Here is a 24,190-nt window from a genome sequence, read left to right on the forward strand (position 1 = left end):
TCTCTAAACATTACAAAATAGCTCAAAGATTAATAGCAAAATTGTGTTGTGGCAAGTCATACACAGCACATCATACATATGCAATCAACAGACAGTTGTAGCAGGAGAAAAACATTGGCTCCCGACAGGGAATACACCCTGGTTAAAGCAATCATTTTATTCAAAGTTTGGGTTGGGCATTATGAATACTAATTTCTGAATGGGCCTGTCCAAAAGCATAAGTGGACTGTCTCGTCGACCACGAGAATCCAAACATTTAGTGCTCATTGCGACTTGAACTTTCCTAATGTATCCATCCTCACTTGGATACACACTGTGCACTCTGGCTAGAGGCCAAGAGTTTCTAGGCAAATTTTCATCCTTGACTAAAACAATGTCTCCATTTTGCAGATTTTTTCTAAACTTACACCATTTTTGTCTAGACTGCAACTGAGATAGATATTCTTTGCTCCATCTCTTCCAAAATTGATCAGCTAAATACTGTACACGTCTCCAGTATTTTCTTAAGTAAAGATCCTCTCTCTGAAATTCACCAGGTGGGGGGCACACCACACTGGATTTGCCAGTTAAAATGTGATTTGGTGTCAATGGTTCTGGTGACATTGGGTCATTTAAACAATCGACAGTCAAAGGTCTGCAATTTATAATTGCCATGACCTCAGACATAAAGGTGCGTAAAGCACTATCATTCAACTGGGATGTTGCAGACAATAAAAGAGAGTTCAAGATAGAACGGGCTGTTCTTATCTGGCGCTCCCAAACTCCCCCCATCTGACTGGCTGTAGGGAATTTCATCTTAAAGGTAATGAAGTCACATTTTTTATGGAAAAGGTAATTCTGAATTTTACCTACTTCCATTTCTTTGACACATTTTGACAACTCTGACCGTGCACCAACAAAATTTGAGCCTTGGTCACAACAAATTTGTCTTACAGGACCTCTCAAAGCTATGAACCTTCTCAAAGCATTGATAAAGTCATCAGTGTTGAGAGAATCACACACTTCTATGTGAACTGCTCTTGAGGCAAGGCAAGTGAAAAGAGCACCATACCTCTTCAGTTCTTTTCTACCTTCCTTGATCAAAAACGGGCCAAAATAATCGACAGCACAATAGGTAAAAGGAGGAAATGGTTGAACACGGTCTGATGGCAGATCTGACATCTTCTGCTCTTGCACAGCTCCACGTGTTCTCCTACAATGGACACATTGATACATCTGCTGGGAAACAGCAGAGCTACAACCAAGTATCCATAGTCCATGTGATCTAATGGCATTTGTGGTCATTCCACGACCCTGATGTCCAGTCACACTGTGAAAATGTCTCACTATGAGTGAGGTGATGTGACCTTTTCTAGGAATAATAGCAGGATGGGCTACAATACCCGAGGCAATTGGCATCCTACCACCTACCCTGACTATGCCTGCGTCATCCATATATGGATCTAAACGATGTATTATACTTGATCTAGGGAGCTGGTGATTTTACTTCTTGTCTCTAGAAGACCGAGGGGCACATTTCATACGACGTAAAGCTTCATAATCAAGTCTAAATGAGACTCTTTGGACTAATTTGACAACACAGCTCTCAGCCTCTTGTAAATTGTCAACTGTCAGTGGTCCAGAAATTGATTTGAGGGTTCTCTTCCTGACTTTAGAGAGCAATATCTCTTTGAACCTCAGACACAAAGCTACTGTCTTGAGAAGTCTATCCCAACTAGACACATGGCTGAACCTATTCAAATCAAATTCAGCATGGGCATCATTTGTGTGAGTAGTAGCAAATGCAACATTCTTTGAGCGAACCTCAGGATCATTTTCATCTACAACTTTTGGACTGTCAGAATCTTGGTTACACTCAGGGTCTCTAAGAAATGCAGGGCCTGAAAACCACAAGCTGTTTTGAACCAGGTCAGAGGCAAGCAATCCCCTGGATGCATGATCTGCAGGGTTGTCTGCCGAGGCAACATATTTCCACTGAGAAATCTCTGACTGATTTTGGATGTATTGGACACGATTTGCAACATAAACCTTAAATCTGCGAGCTTCATTGGCTAAGTAGCCCAAGACAACTTTACTATCGGTCCAAAAAAAGTGCTGTATGTCCTGAATGTCTAGTTCCTTTGTCAGAACTGAACTCACCTGAACTGACAATGTTGCAGCCAATAATTCCATGCGAGGAATTGACAAAACCTTGAGAGGAGCCACCCCACTTTTCCCACAGACAAGCGTGCAGTGCACAGAGTCATTTTCATCAATCAATTGGAGATAAGAACATTGCCCATAGGCTTTCTCACTTGCATCAGAAAAATGATGCAGTGCAGCAGATTTTACAAGACCAAAGTTGTCAGGTTTAAAACATCTAGCTACACTGAGATCTACTAATAGTGGGAGACTAGCTCTCCATCTTTCCCACATGGGCCTCAGGTGATCTGATAGGGGTGCGTCCCAATCAGTGTTTTCTTTGCATAATTCCTGTAGGATAAGCTTCCCTACCAGGCACCCTGAGCTTCAGAGCTAACTTGACACTAACCTTTTCACAGTAGCCTATCTCCATCGTGTCAAGTAACCTCTGACCAGATTCGAGTGCCCCCGCTGCCCGCCAATCAAATTTAAAGCCCGCACTCAATGACTCATTGAACGATCTAGCCAATGAACGCAAACGAGTCAAAACGCGCTTTCTTCAAATCCGGACCAATCAAAGATTAGGCTGAATATCAGGGACTTGCCGTAACCTGTGGGCAGCACGCAAAATACATCATCCCTCAGTAGATAATGATGCAGGGCATCATACTGCTCTGGTTTCAATTCCGATAAACTCCATGCTTTCTTTGTGTACGGTTATGCACTCGGAACCACTCGGAACTACTCGGATGTCTCTGCACTCGACACTAACTATGTTGTTAGTATGGAGCTTGCGGAATCAGCCGAGGATTGCCGATTGACGATCAACCAATCAGCGTTTTCACCAAACTTTGGTGAAAAATTTTGAAACATGGATTCGATTGGCTTATATAAAATAGGTCAAACTATTTTCGTCAGAGGTTACTTGACACGATGGAGATCGGCTACAGTGAAAAGGTTAGTGTCAAGTTAGCTCTGAAGCTCAGGGTGCTACCAGGATGAATGGAGCCAAAAATCCCAAGGGGTCAAAAACGGAATTAACCGTGGACAAAATCCCTCTTCTCGTGTAAGGCTTATCAGACACCACTATCCTAAATTTAAACGCGTCTGATAGAATACACCACTGGACACCTAGAACACGTTCGATAACAGATTTGTCTAGGTTTATATTCTGGACCTCTACTGCCCTATCATCCTTCTCAACAACATCAAGTACTTCCTTCCTATTGGAAGTGAACTTGTGAAGGTGCAAACCACTATTTTTGCATGCCTTCATACTACTAACAACTAAGTTCCTGGCTTCATCAACTGAAGGAAGGGATATCAATCCATCATCAACATAGAAGTTGTGTAGCAAGAAATTGGTAACACCATCTCCAAACTCGGCCTGAGAATCTAACGCCATCTGTCTGAAGCCATAGGTTGAGCACCCAGGAGAAGAGGTGGCACCAAACAAATGTACCTTCATCCTGTAGTCGACTGGGGCAAGTGAAAAATCGTCTGTTGGCCACCAGAGAAAATGAAGGAAATCTCTGTGGCTCTCAGACACTTTAAATTGGAAAAACATTTGCTGCACATCACATGTAACAGAAACGTGTTCTTGTCTAAACCTGCAAAGAACTCCAAACAATGAGTTCATCATGTCCTGGCCGTAAGTAGCTCATCATTTAGACACCTATTTTGATGCCTAGCAGCACAATCAAACACAACCCGTATCTTTTTGGGCTTATTTGGTTGATATACCCCATGGTGAGGAATATACCATGACCCCCCTTTGTCTAAGTCCTCTATAGGCACCCTCTCTGCATACTCGTTAGAGAGAATGTCATTCATGAAAGTGTAATAATCTTTCTTGAAATCAGGGTCACGCACAAATCTTTTCTTCAGAGTCATAAGTCTAGACAATGCCTGATCCCTATTGCTTGGGAGACGGGGTTTACTATTTCTAAATGGGAGTGGCATCTCATAGTGCACTCCATTGTCACTTTTTTTACATCCCTTTTCCATAATATCTAGAAATTGACGGTCTAAACGAGATGGGGCAATGGCTTCCAAATCCCCTGCAGTGTCAGTCACTACTTCTTTGACACTGTTGCGTACAGCAAATGAGACCTTATCTACAGACGACCTATAGGTTAACACCCTATGGCTAACTCCTATGGGGTCTAAGGACTCTTCAACAAGGGGTTCAACTACATGTATGCCTACTATTCCCCAACCCAACACCGTTTTCTGTGCAAATGGGCCATTGCCTTGAGGTGCTATCACCTCAGTGGGCAACAGAGCTTTAGGACAATTATATCCTACTAAAAGTCCTATATCTACATCTAATAGTGGTGGCAAACTATCTGCCATGCCACTCAAGTACAGCCACTTTCTAGCTGTGTCGTATGTAGGGATGTGATCTCTATTTGCCGGAATCGACTTCCTTGTATATGTAACAGGCAACATAATTTTTTCATCATTTCTATAACCTCTAATCTGTAAACCAGTCATTCTATTTGTCTCAATTGTCGCGCTGGTAGTCATGGTCGACAGATTTGTAGGAGTCCCTGTCATATCTAAGTCCTTAACCACACTGTCAGAGACAAAGGTAGTGTCTGATTGGGTATCAAGAAGAGCATATACCAAGCATTCCTTCTCAGGTTCACTGGTATGAGATAACCACACTGGTACAATCATGGAAGTCTTGTCTCGGTCTACGGTCTCACTCATGAAAGACAGAGAACTTGTATGAGGGCCTGTACTACTTGTCTGACGTGGGGTCTTATGGAGGCTAGTAGGGTGTAATTTGTTACAGGTTTGACAAGCCTTTATGGCTAAGCAATCCTTGGATTGATGCCCTGGTGAGAGACATTTAAAACATAGAAATTGCTCTCTTACATACCTTTCACGTTCTGGCAAAGGTTTGGCCTTAAACTGGCTACAGTTATCCAGATCATGGGGCCCTTTACACAAATGACATTTTGCGATGTTTGTTCGTCTGTTTGAACTCTGTCTATAATTGACTGTATCTACATGAGTCTGACTTCTACTTTGAGTACGTCTACTAGTACTCACAGCAGGTCTTACATTTTGTGCCTGCTCCCTTTGCCTTGACTCACTTTCATTATCATTAAGGAAGAATGAGCTCAACCTTTTATCACCCTTGGGTCCTTCTTTACCCCTTTGTTTTAAAGACTGAACAGACACAACAGCAGGGGTCGAAATGTTGCTTTCCCGCTTTCCCGAGGGATAGCTATTGCGAGCTCGGGAAAGCTATGTCAAGTCTTACTTTCCCGTCCGGTAAATCATTGAAAAGGTCCGGGAAATGCAAAAACCTCTCGGGAAATCGCTATTAAAGGTCGCTTTCCCGACCTATAATAAAACTCATTTCCTGGCACTAAGTTGTACTAATACATTTATTTAACCATTTTCTACAACGCAAAAAAGCTATACGGTAGTACTGCACATACTCTGAAACTAAGGACACACTCACGTGACTAGCTAAAATTTGTAACGGGGCCTCCTTTTGAATTTCATGAGAGTTGTCAATCAAAATCGTTCACTCACAGTAGTATCCCACAATGCCCCTTTGTGGATGTCTGCTAAAATATCTGACTCGTTCCCTTTCCAATTTACACAATGTTTGACATAGAAAGAAACAAGCCTGCGCAGCTAGCGGGTATAACATAGACAGGTACAAACATACGAAGCTTGTGAGAACAAAATAATGTGCGGGAACAATGCTAGACGCAGCGCCCAATCATACACAACGGCACGCACCATGCAGCGTAATACGGGGAACTAGTATCATTCATCCCTCCATGCACGATCGGCTGAAGCAAGGTTGCGCGCTAAAGACGGGCTCACGTTTGGTGTCCTGAAAATGTCTCTCTTTAAGTTTGGTTTCTCCAAGCGAAAAGGCAAAGATGAAAGCATGGAAAAAACGAGCAAACTCGCTAAACAAGAACTTGAGGACACAATAACTGAGGGTGAAGCGGGCGCACATGGCCACGATGCAGGTACGTCGTAAACAATGCCTAACAAGTTTCGTATCTAATGAACTATACATGACGTTATTACTTTCCTGTTACGTGGTAAACATAAAAACTGCCCTACCTTATTCTCTTTGTTGGTGACATGATGTATTGAAAAACAAATCGGCCATTTCACAGACTGATTTTTTTCCTTATCCTCCAATTTTCGGTTTTTCTTAAGAGCCTCTATTTAGACTAAATTAGTCTGTTTGTGAAGTGATTGGTTTGTTTTTCAATGAACTCCTATCGACCAACGAACATTTTATAGATGTCATGCGTTATTCTAGCCTTAAAATTAAGGACCTGAGATCTTTATTCCCTTTACATCTGACAAAGGGGTGTTTTTAATATGGAAATTCCACTGCACTTCTTCAACTTCTCCTTTTCTAATTTGTATAAAATTGCCCAACTAGTAAGTAATGACACAAGTTTTGAATGAAATTAATCACTGTGCACACTTAAAATAGGTCCAATTGTTTTATTGGCTTGACCATGGTTTCATGATAATTGATATGTCCAGAGTCTCCCTTATTTTCATTGTTTTATGATTAAATATTCACATTACTGTTCTCGTCAACACTTTCCAGTAATTTTTCTGTATTTGTATATAATTAAAGTAAAATCACAATCAACCACTAATACTTTTTAGCTGCCAAAGAAGATGAACCAATGGAAAATTTCGACAGTGACAGTTTTACTGAATCTGATGAAGTTCAGGAGCAAAATGGTAAAAAAATTTAATTTCTTTTTAAAGCTTAAAAAAAAACGAATTTGAAACAGACAACTTGTATTGAGAGAGATCATATATATATATATATATATATATATATATATATATATATATATATATATATATGTGTGTCAAAGGCCCAGACCAAATCTAGTCCCATGCATAAAAAGCCCAGACCCCAAGTTTATTAAGGCCTGGCTGGGCCCATTCTTTGTTGTTTTTTGCATTGTTAACAGCATAAGGGGCAAGTTAATTGACCAAGTTAATTGGCCAAGCTGCCAGTTTGTTTGTATGGCATGTGCAGGAGATGTCTTAGACCAAGGCACATATTATGATACTTACAGGTGTGGCAAATGAGAAATACTTGTATTTCATTACCTGTGATTTGTAAAATACATCTGGGCTTTTTATGCATAGGAATAGATTTGATCAGGGCCTTTAACATATACACACACATGCACACAAACAACTATTTAAAGACAAAAACTCTCTCTCTCTCACACACACACACACACACACACAGCCTGATAAATGCAGTAATTTAGGTGTTTTGTTCTCCATTTAAAAGAATACATTATTCAATTTTTGTTCTTGCAGTACAACCTTCGTCATCATTCAGCAATCAACAAAGGCGAGGAAGGCCAAGTAAAGGTAAACTTTCTGTAAAGGAAGTTAGGTACGAGAAAGAAAAACGCTCCAGAACATTTCAAGAATCTTGGAAAATCGGCAGACCCTGGCTTATGAATGATGATGACAAAATATGGTGCTCGTACTGTGTTTCAAACCACAAGAAGATAGGTAAATTGGGTCCACACAGCATAGCATTTATTGAGGGGTGCAGGACTTTCAAACTGCCAGTCATCTTGGGTCATCAGGAAAGTGATCTCCATAAACGTTGTACAGCAGCAGCTTTGTCTCAAATGACTCCACCAGAAAGAAAACCTTTACAAAAAAGTTTCATGAAGATAGAAGAATCTGAAACACAGTTGAAGCATGCAAAATTTATTACTGCATTCAAAGTAGCTATTTGTAACCAACCTTACACCTCCTTCTCTGGGGAATTAGAACTTTTGGAGAGAGTTGGTGCATCAAAAAATCTGACCACACGTTTCTCATCAGATAAATCATGTGCTGAGTTTATCAAGTATATTGCAAAGGATTTAAGAGACAATCTTGCCACAAATATTAGAAAAGGTTTTTTTTTCCAATACTGTGTGATGGGTGTACTGACAGTGCTTCCCTAGAGGAAGAAATTGTCTATGTTCGATATCTTACTGATGAAAACCAACCAAGAACTGTGTTTCTTTGTATCTCCAGTGTAGAGAAACCAGATGCTGAACATATTTTTGACCATTTGTGTGACAGTATCAAGAACTATGTAGGTGTAGATGATTTGAAAGGCCTTATAGCATTTGTGGCTGATGGCGCAAGTGTAAATTTTGGAGTTAGAAATGGTGTGTACCGCAGATTTTGTGAATTGATGCCCAAGACAGTTGGCATACACTGCTTGGCCCATAGGTTTGAGTTGGCTATCAGAGATGGCGGGAAAAAAAGTTCTGTTGTGCAAGAGTTTTCCGACTTGTGTCAGCTTATCTACAAGCTCTACAAATCATCATCTGTGCAGAAGGAAGCTCTGAAAACTACCTGCAGCACACATAACATTGCTTTCAACAGCCCAGAGAATGTAATGGGAACAAGGTGGATATCCCACAGATCAAGAGCTGTAACTGTCTTGAAAAAGTTATGGAAGCCACTGGTTGTGCACACTACCCAGATAGTGGAAGGTATTGGAAGTAAAAGAGCTGAGATATTGGGAAAAGCCAAAAAGATAAACAATACCTTGACAAATTTAAAGATTGTGATTGCCCTTCCTGTTGTGCAGGAGATACTTGAAATCCTTCAGTCAATCAGCTTGGCCTTGCAGGAATCCTCATACATAATGTCCTGTGCTCAAAGCAGAATTAAGGCAACACTCAGATTGCTGAAAAGGTTCAACGTAGAGGAAAAGGTTGAGGAATCAGCCAAAACTGTAGACCTTGAAGAATTTGAATTCAAAGGTGAAACTGTACGACTTGGTAGAGGAGAAAATATTGAGAAATGTAAGGGTGCCATTGTGAATGATTTAACCCAGTTTTTGAAGGACAGCATAAGTACAATTGAAGAGCGGTTTGGAGATGTATTGAGGGACCAGGATTCTGTGTGTGAGAATGTACAAGTGTTTAATGTTAGTAAATGGCCATCCAAAAATAGTGTCAAATTTGAGGAGTATGGAGATGAGATAATTGAAAAGCTTTCGGAACATTTTAGGAGGACACTAGACAATGCTGGCTTTAAAACAAGCATGTGCCAGGTTGAATGGCCGCAGTTCAAAAAATCTGTGCTAGAGCTTCACGAAAAGGGCCAGGATATAGTTTCTTTTCTTAGTAGAATGTTGACTGTGCATAAAGACATATACCCCAACATTTGTGCCCTCTTGGCCATTGTAATGGTGTTGCCAGTCAGCACTGCAGATGCAGAAAGGGGCTTTTCTCTAATGAAACGGATAAAAACTGATTGGAGAGCTTCACTTACACCATCTTCTTTGTCAAATCTCATGACAGTTAAGTAAAATTGGACAAGTTTGTACCAGATTCTGCCTATGGAAAGTGGTTAGCAGATGGCAGGAGAGTCCTGGACCCAAAGAAATATGCCAGAAAGACTGTTCAAGTACCACAGAAAGCTCTGATAAGTTCAGAATTAGTGACAGTGAGACTGACCATGATACCGAGTCTGATGGTGATGATGATGATTAGGTACAGTAGACCCTTCATTAAGCATGTTACATTTTTTCAAGACGCGTGGAGTAGTAGACAAGTTCTTGATCTGTCACAGGTTTTTTTTTTCGTAAGTATGTGTATTTGGTAGATTTTATTCACATTATTATTAATGTTGATAAATAAACCCAGTTATTGCCACAAACACTGTATATATATGGATGTCATGTTAGTTTATTTTATAACAATAAACATACATTTCTCTAAAATATGTTCTTTCCTTGATACATCATCATATTAAAAATTATGTAATTAAATATCAGGGAAATTGGTTTTCATGATTTGGTAATCAGGGAAAGCTACTTTCTTGCAGGGAAAGTAATGTACAAAGTCACTTTCCTGGCAGGGAAAGTATGATTTTCTAAACATTTTGACCCCTGAACAGGGTCACTAGCAATCTTTGCTTCCTTGCTCAAGAATTCTGCAAATTCATTAAAGGTTGGGAAAGAACCCTTTGCTTTCCGTTCAACGACCATTCTACCCCACCTAGCTATAAGCCAGTCAGGTAACTTATGTAGAATGTTTTGGTTTTCTCTTTCATCATTAAGGATATTCAGCCCAGGATAACAAGACATGGCTGCTTTTATTTGATTAAGGAAATCAGACAATTTCAAAAGTCCAGTACCATCTGACCCAGATACCTTTGGCCACTTACTAACTTTATCTCTGAAGGCTGAGACAATGGCAAATGGACTGCCAAACCTTTCTTCCAAGATGGACATGGCCTCGTCAAATGAATTTTCTGTGCTGATAAGAAAACAACCCTCTATGCACTCTTTTGCCACTCCTCTGACATACTTCTTTAAGTAGTACAACCTTTCTATGTTGGGTATTTTGTGGTGAGAGATAAGAGCTGTGAATGCTGCTTTCCAGCTTGGATACTGCAATGAGCTACCATCAAAAATTGCAGGTTCTGGAATTGGAAGTCTGCTTATTAGCAGATTTTGAACAAGGGATTCATAAGTGTCACAGCTGAGGAGAGCCTTGGGACGGACTGCATGGTCATTACGAGATTCAGACTTCATAGGCATTTGATCCTTATCAACATATGCAACATCATCTAATAACTCTGCTTGGACTATTTCTAGCTCTTTATTCAACTGTAAGCGTTTCAATTCTGATTGGATTTTCAGAAGCTCATGTCTTTTCTGTTCTTCCAACTCAGAATGTTTAATCTGAGCCTGGAGAGTTTCAATTCTTGACCTGTGCGATCTTTCGCTGGCTACTTCAGATTTAGAAAAGGACCTACGACAAGATTGTCTAGAAATATGCGAACCTTGATCATCCAACTCAAGCAACCTAATACGATTACCTGTCCTTCTGAGAAGGTGCAAATGTTCTTCCTCTATGGTCTCTACCTTTACCCTAAAATCTTCATCTAAACCACCACATGTTTCAACATCATGAAAGGATTTCTGTACACAATCTAAAGCTGTACAGATTTCATTCCGTGTAGTCCTTAGAAGGCCTACATCACTACAGTCATCAGCTATTATTTCAAGCTTGGCCGCTTGCTTGCGCCAACTAGATATTGCATTTCGCAAATGCTGTCTATTTCTATCCATCTGCCACTGTATACCCTTTTCAGTCAATGGCCGTATACGTTTCTTGAGTTCTGCCCTTTCATTTACTAGAGAGGGGACACTCACAGAACGTCTGATTTCCTTCAAAGTAACATCACACGCTGGTAGATTGACTAAAGACATACCTTCTTATTTAAACAAAGATTCAAGACTATAGAACCAAGCAGGCTAGACAATGGAATGAATCACGGTGTGAACAGACAAATGTCATAAGGAACGCTATATATGCCCCCTTTCCAGGGTGGGCATAAAACAATTAAAAATTCCCATGCTTTCTACCTGCCGTTACCATGTATGTGCTGTGCCTGACAAGCCACCACTGCTCAATGTAGATAACTGATAGATAATTTCAGGTAAGTGGCATGGTGCTAGAACAAAGGCCTGGCCTCTAGTCATCTTTGATTAACTGTGGTCAGTAATTATCTTACTGCTCATCTCCCAGGTATATACAACTTGTATATGACAGGTAAGTGATCAAAAGCACATTTCATCTTCAAATTGCAATCAAAGTAACTGAAAATATCCAGGAGAAGCCATGATCATAAGTGATCCTTAAGGTGCAATTTAAATGCCACTAATTGACAAGTGAGACAGACGTTGACAAGTCTTGCCAGGTAAGAAAAAGCACTTTTTGACTTTAAATCCTGCATTTTTGAATAATCTTTTTTTTTTAAATAAATCTTTATAAGGGAAACAGTTCTTCTTTAGTTTTGAAATTCATAAATCAATTACTTGAGTATGCCACATGAAACCACTCAGTAGAAATGTAATAGCCAGGTAGCTATGCCTTTCCGTCCGTAATGCTAATTTTCCGTCCGTAATGATTTTTTATTATGAAATTAATTTGTCTTCAAATATGTTTAAAAAAAATTTTGGGGATATTTGGTAAACATAGGACTAGTATGAGGAGAATATGAAAGGAATTTTTTTTCTGCCAAGTAGTCTTTAAAAAAACTTAAAAAATAGAGCCCAAATCATTACGGACGGAAAAAATGACTTTGGATTAATGATTAATTAACTATTTTTTTAAGATTTCACTTGATTTTTTATGTGTTTACCCCAAAGACTTGCTGTAATTTATGTCTCAATTGAAAAATATTGATTAAAATTTATTTTGAGTGTTATATGCAAAAAATAAAAAATTCCGTCCGTAATGCTAATTTTCACATTTTTCAAGTTTAATGCGCTATAAAATCATGAATTCAAAAAATACAGATAAATCTTGTACAAATTATTATCCCCTGAAGTCTCTTCTTTCAGAAAATGCAACTTTTGATTGATTTTTGTACATTTGAAAATTTTATGCCCAGGACACAAATACCACGGAATGACCCATCTGCTCTATGTAAATCTGGTGCTGTAAAAATGAATACACAAATTAAAGATAGCTAAACAGTAAAAACAACAACGTAAACTTGACCAAATTAATGCAAGATATTCAAAGCAATCAGCTGTGTATGCTGTGGTGTGCTAGCATAGTGTTCCTGGATTGTCCTCTGCCGTACTCAATTAAACATTCAGGCAAAAAACATTCAACTGACACTGTGTTACTGTTTTCAATTGTTCAAAAGTACTTTAAAATGTCTACTAGTTTGTTAACATAAACAAATGAATTGACGCTATCACTTTATCTAAATAATAAATTGTCCAATTATATATTTGTTTCAGTGTTCAAGTCATAAATTGATACATTGTATTACGCGAGTCCATAAATGTAGTAAAGTGATACAAATTTACGTAGGCAGAACTGTCACTGGATCAGAGGCGGGAAACTTGTCACTACCAAAGGCGGGAACATAGCGCCATCAAAGGGCGGGAAATCTCGCATCTTCCAAGGCGGGAATCAACAAAAGTTTCTCATATCAGTCGTCCACATCAAGCTTGGAAATGTTTCAAAATATACAAGGTCGATGATTCACAAATTAAATGTCATTTTGTCCAATATTATATTAACCAAATCTCTCCTACAATTCCAGTTCTCTCTAAATTTCCCGCACCACCCACATCGTCTGCAATAATCTCTGTATCGATCTCCATGCTACGAGTTCCACTACGTGTTCCACTGTAGCAGCACGCGTCTTTAAATAAATAAATAATAAAAACTGCATCAAGTTGGTGGTAAAATCTTTATTCCCATTCGGTTCCGACGAAATATTATTCCTGTGGAACTAAAATAAACATAAAACATACATGTAGTCCTACGAACACATACGCTGACATGGAAACTTCTTAAACTAACAATAATTCTGAAATTGAGTGATAAACAACTTGTAAATCGAGACGATAACTTCAAAGTTTTGATTTCTAATAAAAATAATAATATAATGAAAGATTAAATCTTGATTTACCTCGTTTGGGGCCTAAACCTTCTAAGAGCGTCGGACGCGTGCCACCGAGTGCCGCAGTCAAGTAAAAGCTAAGTGACACTACGTGGCAGCACTATCGGATCCAATATACAAGAGAAGCGCATGCGTAGTTACTGTTACACAATCTTCAGTGGCAACAGTTATTCATGCTACGATCACCTCTTGTTCTGACTACTGCAACTCTTTACTCTATGGCTGTACTGATGAACGAATAAAAAAACAAGCAAATTCAGAATATTTCAGCATGTCTTTTAACCCGCACAGCCAGGGAGGAACATATCACACCCATTTTAAAGCAGTTACACTGGCTCCCAGTCAGAGCACACATTTTATTCAAAATTTTAACTTTTATGCATGCAATTTTTTACCAATCAGCACCCCGTTACAAAAACTAGTTCAAACACTATGTTCCAAAATGTGCTTTAAGATCATTCGACCAGCTTTTATTCACGTCTTGTAATTACAGATTAAGAGCATACAGTGAAGTTGCTCTTCAGGTCTATGAACCAATTGGGTGGAGCATTATTTGTTATTAGGTAATATTTGAAAAAACAAGCTTGTATTTCCTTTAAGGAAGCTTTCTTTCTTTTTGATAGAATGATAACACCCATTCTTTTCTATGGTGCTGAGATGTGGGGTTATAAACCAGTAGAAAGTATTGAAATCTTCCAAGCAAAAATTTGTAGATATTTATTAGGTGTTACGGTAATGTGCCAAGCATTTCGACAGGCCCATTCAATCCGGCCAAAAAAATTAATTTATATTATAAAATTAATTTTCAGGGCTCAAACAATTAGTCCATACGTCAAAATCATGCAACAATTTTTTTTCTTGTTCTGATTGTTCGACCACATCGTCGGCAAGACTCGGTAAATTTTCAAGCCAGTGAAATAGATGCTGCATGTCGCGGCCCTTTGTCAACATTTGTCCTTTCAATAGCTTTTGTCAAAGAGGAAGAAACAATTAACTGAAGATCTAATCTGCAAGCGAGACGTACCCGTCATTTCCTTTGTCCCCGATGACAATAATAGTGCTTATAGACATACAATTTGTGCTAATTTAGCAGACTTGCCCTCGCTGACTGATTCGTCACAACCGTAACTGGGGGGGGGGGGGGGGGGGATGTCTGCTCTGGATGAAACCAAATATCGACAGTGGGTAGGATATGTTGCACTACTGACGGATGTCATTTTAATAAAGTGGATTCAAGGAGATACGAACAAACACGCCTTTTCACTTCAAAACAGCAAACCGGAAGAACAGGGAATGCTGGGATTTATTTCAGCATAATTAATTATGATAATTATGTTATCATATTCCAACACCCCCACTTGAAAGCATAATTTCAGAACTTACACAACAACTACATTCTTGCAACAATTACAAATGCACCAAGTCTCTTTGCATTTCTCATTTACATTAAATGTCTCTGTTCAGTATTACAAGAATTTACAATTGTCATGCATTACAGTATCTAATATCCAAATATGAAATCTTTAAATCTTTCCAACTTAAACTTGTTTGCAGGCTTTGTGAATAAATCAGCCACCATATCTGTGGTTGGACAGTATTCCACAGAAACACTACACTTGTTGTATTCTGCACGAACAAAATGGTATTTCACATCAATATGCTTGGATCTTTGATGTTTCACAGGATTCTTAATCAAAGCTATAGCACCTTGGTTATCCTCATAAATTGTTACAGGACTAACTCCACAAAATGTGCTATTTCCAATCCCCTTAATCAACTGACTTAGATACAGTCTCTCGTGTACTGCACCGGCTAGAGCCATGTACTCAGCTTCACAAGTTGAGAGTGCTACAGTAGGCTGTTTCCTAGCTTTCCACGAAATAAGTGGTCCATCTTGACTTAATGAAAAACAATACCCTGTATAACTACGTCTATCTTCTTGTGAAGATGCCCAATCAGCATCACTGTAACCAAATAAACATAAGTTTTCTTCAGATCTCCTGAAGCTTAACTTGTAATCTACAATCGCCTTAATGTACCTAAAAACATGTTTGACTGCAATCCACTGATCACTTGTTGGATTCACTAAATACTGAGAAAGCTTCGTAACTATCCAGCATAAGTCTGGTCTAGTGCACAGCATTGCATACATAATGCTACCTATAGCTTCTCTGTACTTCTTACTATCAACAGTATCACCTGTCTCAACAAAATCTAGTTTTTGCTCGCTAGGAGTGCTTCTCCCTTTGCATTCGGTCATTTCAAATTTCTCAAGTACTTTGGTTAAATACCTTTTCTGGCTCATGGTAATCTGACCATCAATCTGCTCAAAATCAATTCCTAGAAAGTAACTTAATTTTCCCATATCTTTCATTTGGAATCTTGCACTGAGTAATTCCTTGATCTCATGAATAACTGATACATTGTTTCCAGCTATCAATACATCATCAACCCAAATAAGCAAAATAACAACATTTTCACCATCACCTTTGGTAAAAATACATGGATCAACCTCATTCTGGATAAACCCATTCTCTATCAAATAACTACTCAAAATTGTGTTCCAGTTCCTACTGGACTGTTTCAAACCGTAGAGAGATTTGTTCAGTTTCCACACTAACTTTTCACCTTTGTCATTCGCATGTTCAGTAAAACCTTCTGCTGGCTCTACATATATTTCACAATCAATTGGAGCATTTAAGTAAGCTGTTTTCACATCCATCTGATGCAACTCTAAATTACACTGTGTAGCTACTTGCATCAATACACGTATAGATGTGAGATTAGGAGTTGGAGCAGAAGTTTCATGGTAATCTGTGCCCTCTCTCTGTGTAAAACCTTTTGCTACATACCTGGCCTTATGCTTTAATGTACCATCACTATTCTCTTTCAAAGCATATACCCAACGTCCATCTATGATCTTTCTATTTTCTGGCAATGTAACTACACTGAAAACTTCATTTTCTCTGAAAGAATTCATTTCTTCATCCATGGCATGCTGCCATTTACTGGCATCATCAGATCTAACAGCTTCATCATATGTCTGAGGACACTCTAATATCATCCTATAACAATAGTCCACAGTAATGTAAGATTGGTCTTCATTACCATCACCTAACACATAATCATTGAAGTGTTTTGGCATTGAATGCTCCCGTGCTGGGTAACGCCTCTCAGGCTCAGTACCCTGTGGAATATCCCCCACTGAATTCTCAATTCCCCCACTCTCTATCTGTGGCTTAACTTCCTGCGTAACCTCTGATTTAACATTCCCAGTACATCTCACTTCTATCTGAGACTTCGACTCCTGCTTGATATTTTCACTACCTCCCACTTCTATCTGAGGCTTAAACTCTTTAATATCAGGCTTAACTGGTGGTGTCTGATCATGGCACTCTAAATGATCATTAGTGCACTTGGAAATTTCACCTGCAAATTTCACACACCTACTCTTTTTGACTACACCTGTCTCAGGAAAATAGACAAGATATGAAGGGCTTCTTTTATCGTGCCCAACAAAAATTCCTTTCTTGCACCTGGGATCTAATTTGCCTTTGTGTTGTTCATAACTATAACAAGTTGAACCGAACACATGTATACGTTTTGCACTGGGTCTAACACCCGTCACTGCCTCAAAAGGCGTCATTTCAATGCGGTTGTTGTAACATCTATTCCTAATATGTGCAGCAGCCATCACCGCATACACCCACATTACCTTGGGTAATTCTGCCTCAATCAGTAAACACCTGGCCATTTCAAATAAAGTGCGCCACTCTCGTTCTACTGTACCATTTTGCTTACAGGAGTAACAGTACCAGTAAGATCAGTGTGAACTAACTCAAATGGTACCTTAGCACGACTATCAGCCACTCTGCTAAAGTGCTGTGTCATCTTACCCATCGTACACACTTCACAATCACTAAACTTCCTATCAGTAATTTTCATGTCCTTAACTACTGATTCAAGCTTCTCAATATCTCTAACATTACAGTGGCCCAAAATCTTATGCCACTCTTCTAAGCTACTGTATGCCTGACTTCTGAATTAACATTCATACTATACAAGTAATATAGTCGACCATGTTTCTCAATGTCAAAGATAGTTCCATTTGTCGCGATCATTTCCGCATGATCTGAATTGAAGGTGATCTGGCATCCTTTCTCAGTAGCTGCTTGCACTGAAAAAATGTTCTGTTTGTAACTTGGGACATATAATGCATTGTCTAAAGTCACATTTGCTACTTTCCCATCAGCAGTGGTCAGTGACACATTAACTTTCCCTCTTCCTTGGGCTATGCCATTGGTCCTAGTTCCATCAGCCAATTCAATAAAGTGTTTGTCTGGGTCAAAGTTTTTGTCAAATTCTATGAATTTTGATTTGTCTGTCACTATGTGTGACGTGGCTCCACAGTCCACAAGAAAACTAAAGGGGCCCGCACACGGTGAGCATTTGGCGCGCGCCACTTGCGCTGCGCCGTTTTCTCATCGTGTGCGGGGGTATTTTGGTGAGATTTTTGCCTCACGCGCGGCTGAGCAAAATTTCTCACGTGTTTGATTTTTTTGGTCTCTTGAGACAAATGTCTCACCGTGTGCGGGGTGCAAGCGCCGATTGCTCACGCCATGCTAACAATGCGCATGTGCCAGTAGCCGGAAACAAACAAAAATGGCAGCCCCCAGCGAAGTCAACAAAAATGTACACAGTTATAGTTAGTCTGATTGATTAACGTGGTCACCATTATCCATTACTATCAGAAAAAACAACAATATGTAATGTTTCCTTAAACACATGATCCCACAGTTCACAGTGCGTCCGCTAGGGGCAGGCCGGGAGGCATCTCTGCTGAGCAAAGAGCGCATCGTTTGCGGGGAGCTGAGGAGCGCGAGCATCTGGCGCAGCGCAAGTGGCGCGCGCCGAATGCTCACCGTGTGCGGGCCCCTTAACATCCTGATCTGGTGTTTGACACTGTTTTCTGTCATTTTGAATACAAAGTTACAGTTTTCTTCAGAATTTGATACATTGTTTATTACCTTGGCATGATGTGTTCCACGTGCTTGGTTCCTCTGCTTTGACTCGTCTGCCCAGCATTCATACGATTTATGTCCTCTTTTATTGCATGTCCAACAAATCACACCTTTTCTGTCCTTTCGTTTCACATGACGCGACGAACTTGATACTTTCATTACAGTCTCTTTCTCTTTACTGCTTGTATCAAATTGTGATTTTTCTGTGTCATCGTAGTTTTTCAGAGCTACTTTAAATGGGGTCATGCCGATACTCCCCCGCACCGATACTCCCCCGCACCGATACTCCCCCTTAGTAAATTTTTGCATTATGCACATCGATACGACCCCACACCGATAGATCCCCGCATCGATAAACCCCCTGTAAAATTGCCGTTATACGCGCATCGTTACTCCCCCGCACCGATACTCCCCGGCGTTGTTGTTTCCCCGCACCGTTACTCCCCCGCACCGACACTACCCCGCATCATTACTCCCCCTATGCAATTTTGCCGAAACTGAGGATCGAGTAACAGAGTCAACCCTCCATTTAATTATACAGGTTAGGGTCAGTCTAGGTAAGTGGATCAAAATCTACGACCCGTTTAATTATTAAATTAAGTCCAAATTTTGCGGAGAATCTCATGTACCACGCAAGTCCTTTATGCGAAATTTCGAGTTGGCACGTAGGCCTATGTAAGCACGTACGGAGGATATTGAACATTTCCAATAGATTCTACGAATAATCTGTGAACAGCGAGGCCGCAAGCGTAATTTGCTCCCTTTCTAAGGAGTTTGCGATTGGTTTGCAAGTGAGACTTGCCTGGTCCAAGATGCACGCCGCAAGAAATGAAGGAGAAAGAGCCCTTTGCGTGTTGAGTACGGCGCACGCCCTCACATCTATAACGAACAAAATCGAAAACACGACGGGACTGCGAGTATAAAAGGCGTGCTCACGACGCATGCTCGTGTCTCGACAATTTCGTTGTGCAACAATTTTCAAATTTTTTTAATTTTGCTCAATTCAGATTCTAATCTAATTCAGATTCAAAAGACAAGGGAAAGAAGCTTAAAGAGCAGAAAAGAAGGTTGGAGGAAAAAGACAGAAAACGAAGCGCTTTAGCACTTCTTTTTTATTACTTAATTAATAATTTTACGAATTCATCGTTGCCTGAAAAAAAAGACATAGCTGCGTTATCTTAGATTAAAACTAACTTTGCCTTAAGTTAATAAATAAATAAATAAATAAATAAATAAATAAAAGGCAGTACAATATAGGCCTATATACAGTAACTACTTAGTACAGTAGGAGAACGAAATTAATTTTGCAAAAACATTTCTCAAAAATCACAGAGCTGAAGAGCTGTAGACCTACGTATTGTCAAGCTGCACACTACAGGTACTTCGCTATCACTCTAGGCTTTCCTTTACCTTTTACTAATATGTGCAATTAGTTTTATATTTTCGTCCACCCCAGGGGCAGCCTGGCCAGTTTCAGCTTACATAGTTGAAGCAAACCCGTCCCCACTCCAATTCTACCTGTCTCGTACTTCAAGCTGTTTCAGGGACTTAGAAAAAAATCCTGGTTGCAAAATGCGTTGCAGTTGCAAAATGCGTTTTCACGATTTTCTTTGGTTGCAAAATGCGTTGCAGTTGCAAAATGCGTTCAGTTGCAAAATGCGGCTCTACTTAGTAGGACCGCATTTTGCAACTGAACGCATTTTGCAACCGGTTGCAAAATGCGGTCGGTTGCAAAATGCGGCTCTACAACCGTCTTCATTAACATGTGGTTTGCGCTAGGTATGCCGGAGCAGACTAGATAAGACCAGTCTCTCGTTTCTGCGTTTGCTCAATTCTCACATCAAATTATAAATGCTTCTGTTTTGTGTAAATTATGGCAATTAAATGCTTATTTTACGTTCGGGTTGTATTAGTGGGGTTTTCAATATGCACCGTGGCTTGTGCACAGCGAGTGTATAGAAAATCGGAAGAGTGCCAACAAGATATGTCTATCGGCACAGGTAGGCTCCGTAAATTGCCTTTTCTCAATTGGCCCATTAGAGCCTGCGTCATCAAAACAAACGGCAGCCATACTGGAGGGAGACCGGAATCGTCTGCTGCGCATGAACAAGCCGTGTCTGTAGTTTAGTTTTTGTTTTCTGTATTTTCTTGATATTTAACCGAGCAAAATAATGAATTACCGCAGGGTATTTGATGGGGAGAAGATAACTAACTTTACAAGCGTTCACAATATGCCTGCAGTGGTAACCAGGGCCGTAGCCTGAGCAAACTGCCAGGGGGGGCAGTAAGCGGACACGAGGGGCGAAACCACCAAGGGGGGGGGGGGTGTGCGTGGGGGTGTTCCCCTCCCACGGTATGGAAAATTTTTAAAAACTGTATGTATAATACTGCATTCTGTTGCATTTTAACTGTTATTAATTGCTCAATCAGAAGTCAGAAATTGCGATTTTTTTTTTTTTTGCACCTCAAAACCCAGGGGGGGCAGCTGCCCCCCCTGCCCCCCCGGAGGCTACGGCCCTGGTAACAATCCAAGGTGAACGGACTAAGACCATAAACGGAGGAGAGACGACGAGGTGGCTTTGAATCAAGACTCATCGGACAAGTAAAGGATAAAACTAATTTATTTTATAGCAAAGAATGAAGACCTAGCTGTACAGATTTTACCACAAAAGATTATATATGTAAAAAAAAAAGAAAAAAAAAAAAAACTGTAGAAAACCAAAGACCTAGGTGTGTACGATTGGAGCGCACGTACACTGCATATAAGTAGGCCCTAGTGCCCAAAAAGTTTGGGTGGAGAGTGTGTTGTTAAAACGTGTGGAAATACCCAGGCAGGCATACCCGACTTTTATTATGAAGACTTACTTATTGCCTTGGGTGTAATTTGTTATCAGTTACGGTGCTCTCCGGATTTTATCGGCTGTCACCTACCTTTTTAATACCTGGTTAGCATTATTGTCAATTAGTGTCAAGGCTATATTTGTACACAGCTGAGCTAGGCCAATTAAATCAATTACCTGTATGAAGTGTACTTGGAAGTTAGTGGCTTAATTTTCGATTTGGTGTAGTGTTAAGAGTAATTTTATTTTGCAAGTATATTCTACTTCAGGTGTAACTGAAATATAACCTCATGAAATGAATTTGCACTTTCCTCTGTAAAAAATGTTAAATTTTGCTCCTTCAACTGTAATGTTGTAAGTTACAATATGAATAAAAATCACTATTGTTATCTTTTTATTAATTTACATTTAGGAAAATGATCAGGCATTTTCCCATCAAGCCACACTGATTGGGTGCAAGTTAATTTAAAAAAAAAAAAAAACACGGAAGCTTTTGATGACAGGTACAAAAGGCAGCTAGATGACACACAAGGTAGAAGCAACAAAAAATATTCCTAGATCTTTGTGACCAGCTGAGAGACAGGATCTGGATATCAGGAGACTGAAATCCAGTACATGTACGTGACAGGAGTTACTAGTATTTAATTGGATTTGCATGAAGCGACACTCAGAACTGAAAATATAGCACTGAAAGAACAGATCAGTTCTTATTTGTCAGAGAAATTTTGAGAAAATGATCATTGGGTTCTGAGTTTTACTGGTTTTACTAACTTTGCTCTTTTAATGATTGTTTTGTTTATTTGTTCGAATTCTCAATTCCAAAGTTATCACAACTCTGTAGAAAACAAGAATCATTCTGCCATGCATATTAATTGCATGTGACTTTTAAGTGTCGATCTCCTCATCCCTTTCAAAATTTTATTCATACAAAATGTGCACTTTTCCTATTGCAAAAATGAAGATCAATTCATGAAGAGAATTATTGTTATTTTACATTGGATATCATATACATAAGTGTGAAAAATGCCTTGCTTCTGTGAATGACTGAACTAATAATAAAATGCTTATAATGTTGCATATATATATGAATGGCTGCATTCATTGTGAAATATTGAACTCTCTCAAACAAGTCATGTTACATGTACTTTCTAATGACCCAAAATGAAGTACAATAATGCTGAAATAACTACTGACAGCTTCACGATGTAGAGATAATTAAGTTATATTTGACAGCAATATTTCATGTCATAAGACAATCCTGCATACATTCTTTCTTGAGTCCATAAGGGTTGATCCCGATGATCAGCTCAAATTTCTCCTTATATCTATCCTTTATGAAAAAAAGTTGCTTTTATGAAAGGTTAAAATTAACTTATATAATGACACATTAAACTCTCTCAAACTATAACTGTTATTACCCAATGAACAAGAAATATGAAGAACAAAATAACTGAACTATGACAACACGATGTTGGACAAGTAACATTTGGTAGGATTTCACGTCTTTAGACTGTCTTGAGTTCATATCGGTTGATCCCGCTGATCAGCTGAAACTTCCACTTGTATATATCCTTTTGCCTTTGGTGTACTTGATCGCGATATGAAGTTTATTTTATTTTATTTGGTTCACCTATTTTACCGCTACTATTCCCCGTCGTTCTTTCCCTCCAGCATGGCCGCGGGACTAGTGTTACGGAGCAAATATGACGTCACTGTAATGGGTATGTATTAATATGACATGATTTTTAAATTAAACACAGAATTCCGTTTCAGTACCACTTGGTATTCATTGATAGGGGCGACTGAATTTTCTTCGGAAATGCGTATGTCTACGCCGAGCAAACCTTGCGCGTTGAAAACAACTTATCTCAGACTGGTAAAAAATATCTCAATTTGGTTGATTTCAGTCGACATACAGGGTATTAAAATTCAAATAGGGCGTACGTAGATCACATAACTGGTTTAAGTCCACTAAAGCTACCGGTTTCAAATATAAGTGACCGGGCACTGTTTACAACACCTGTCTCCGGGGGAAAAAGCGTCTTGTGAAGCGCTGTTGTGTTCGTGCATTTTCCTACCTTCACGCGGTGTGCTCTCCCTGCGCGGAGAGCGCGCAATTACGGTAAGTACTGCGCACACCAAGTGGAGAGTCCAACTTCCCTGCCTGATCCCGGTGAGTACAACTCAACCACAGCTACCGTGCAGACGTGTACGGTACGGACGACCAAAAAATAATCAGAATTGAGACACAATACACAGTGATCTACAATCTCACTCTGTAAGTAGAACCAGTGAATACTTTATTGGCGACAAGGCATTCGTAACTTGTAATTTTGCGGGCCTAAAGCTTAGTTTTCCCTGTGATCTAGCTGAAAGTGGATTACGCGGGAAATTCCTTTGTCTAACATCCTTTTGAATAATTGGGTGGAACGGCGGTCAAAATTGTAGTTTCAATTTTGGATCATTAAGGTTACCGCTTCAGGAGACACTGGCATTTGTTGCGTATCTACTGTATTTTCAGTGCTTACGTGTGTGAATTGTGATATAAAGGAGATGTTGGTCTCATTCCCCTGTGTGTTGTTATCAAAGCTGAATTTACCACAAGACTGAGGTGCACACGTAATATTTTAGTTTCTTTGTTTCTTTAGTTTATTTGAAAGAATAAAATATTGACTTTAGTTTTGTTGTTGATTATTCTTTTGCATTTTAGATAGGATTCTGAAC

The 24,190-nt window shown here is 39.5% G+C and overlaps 3 protein-coding genes across 3 annotated transcripts; 1 reads left to right on the top strand and 2 right to left on the bottom strand.

Annotated features, from left to right (window-relative positions):
* Nucleotides 1–1,482: 1,482 nt before the first annotated feature.
* On the bottom strand, nucleotides 1,483–2,415 carry LOC147764101 (uncharacterized). Its single transcript, XM_087002022.1, has one exon. It carries the CDS (start codon nucleotides 2,413–2,415, stop codon nucleotides 1,483–1,485), a length of 933 nt encoding a protein of 310 aa, XP_086858148.1.
* Nucleotides 2,416–3,103: 688 nt separating this feature from the next.
* On the bottom strand, nucleotides 3,104–3,589 carry LOC147764102 (uncharacterized). The gene has a single exon (XM_087002023.1). It carries the CDS (start codon nucleotides 3,587–3,589, stop codon nucleotides 3,104–3,106), a length of 486 nt encoding a protein of 161 aa, XP_086858149.1.
* Nucleotides 3,590–5,628: 2,039 nt separating this feature from the next.
* LOC147764103 (zinc finger protein 862-like) lies at nucleotides 5,629–9,478 on the top strand. The gene is made up of 4 exons (XM_087002065.1): nucleotides 5,629–6,125; nucleotides 6,790–6,867; nucleotides 7,468–8,014; nucleotides 8,188–9,478. The coding sequence occupies exons 1-4, from the start codon at nucleotides 5,990–5,992 to the stop codon at nucleotides 9,476–9,478; spliced, it is 2,052 nt and encodes a 683-aa protein (XP_086858191.1). The 5' UTR covers nucleotides 5,629–5,989.
* The last annotated feature ends 14,712 nt before the right edge of the window (nucleotides 9,479–24,190 follow it).

The sequence above is a fragment of the Lingula anatina genome, chromosome 1 (genome assembly GCF_051362555.1).
Source record: "Lingula anatina isolate TDL-2025a chromosome 1, LinAna3.0, whole genome shotgun sequence".
In the NCBI taxonomy this organism is placed as follows: Eukaryota; Metazoa; Brachiopoda; class Lingulata; order Lingulida; family Lingulidae; genus Lingula; species Lingula anatina.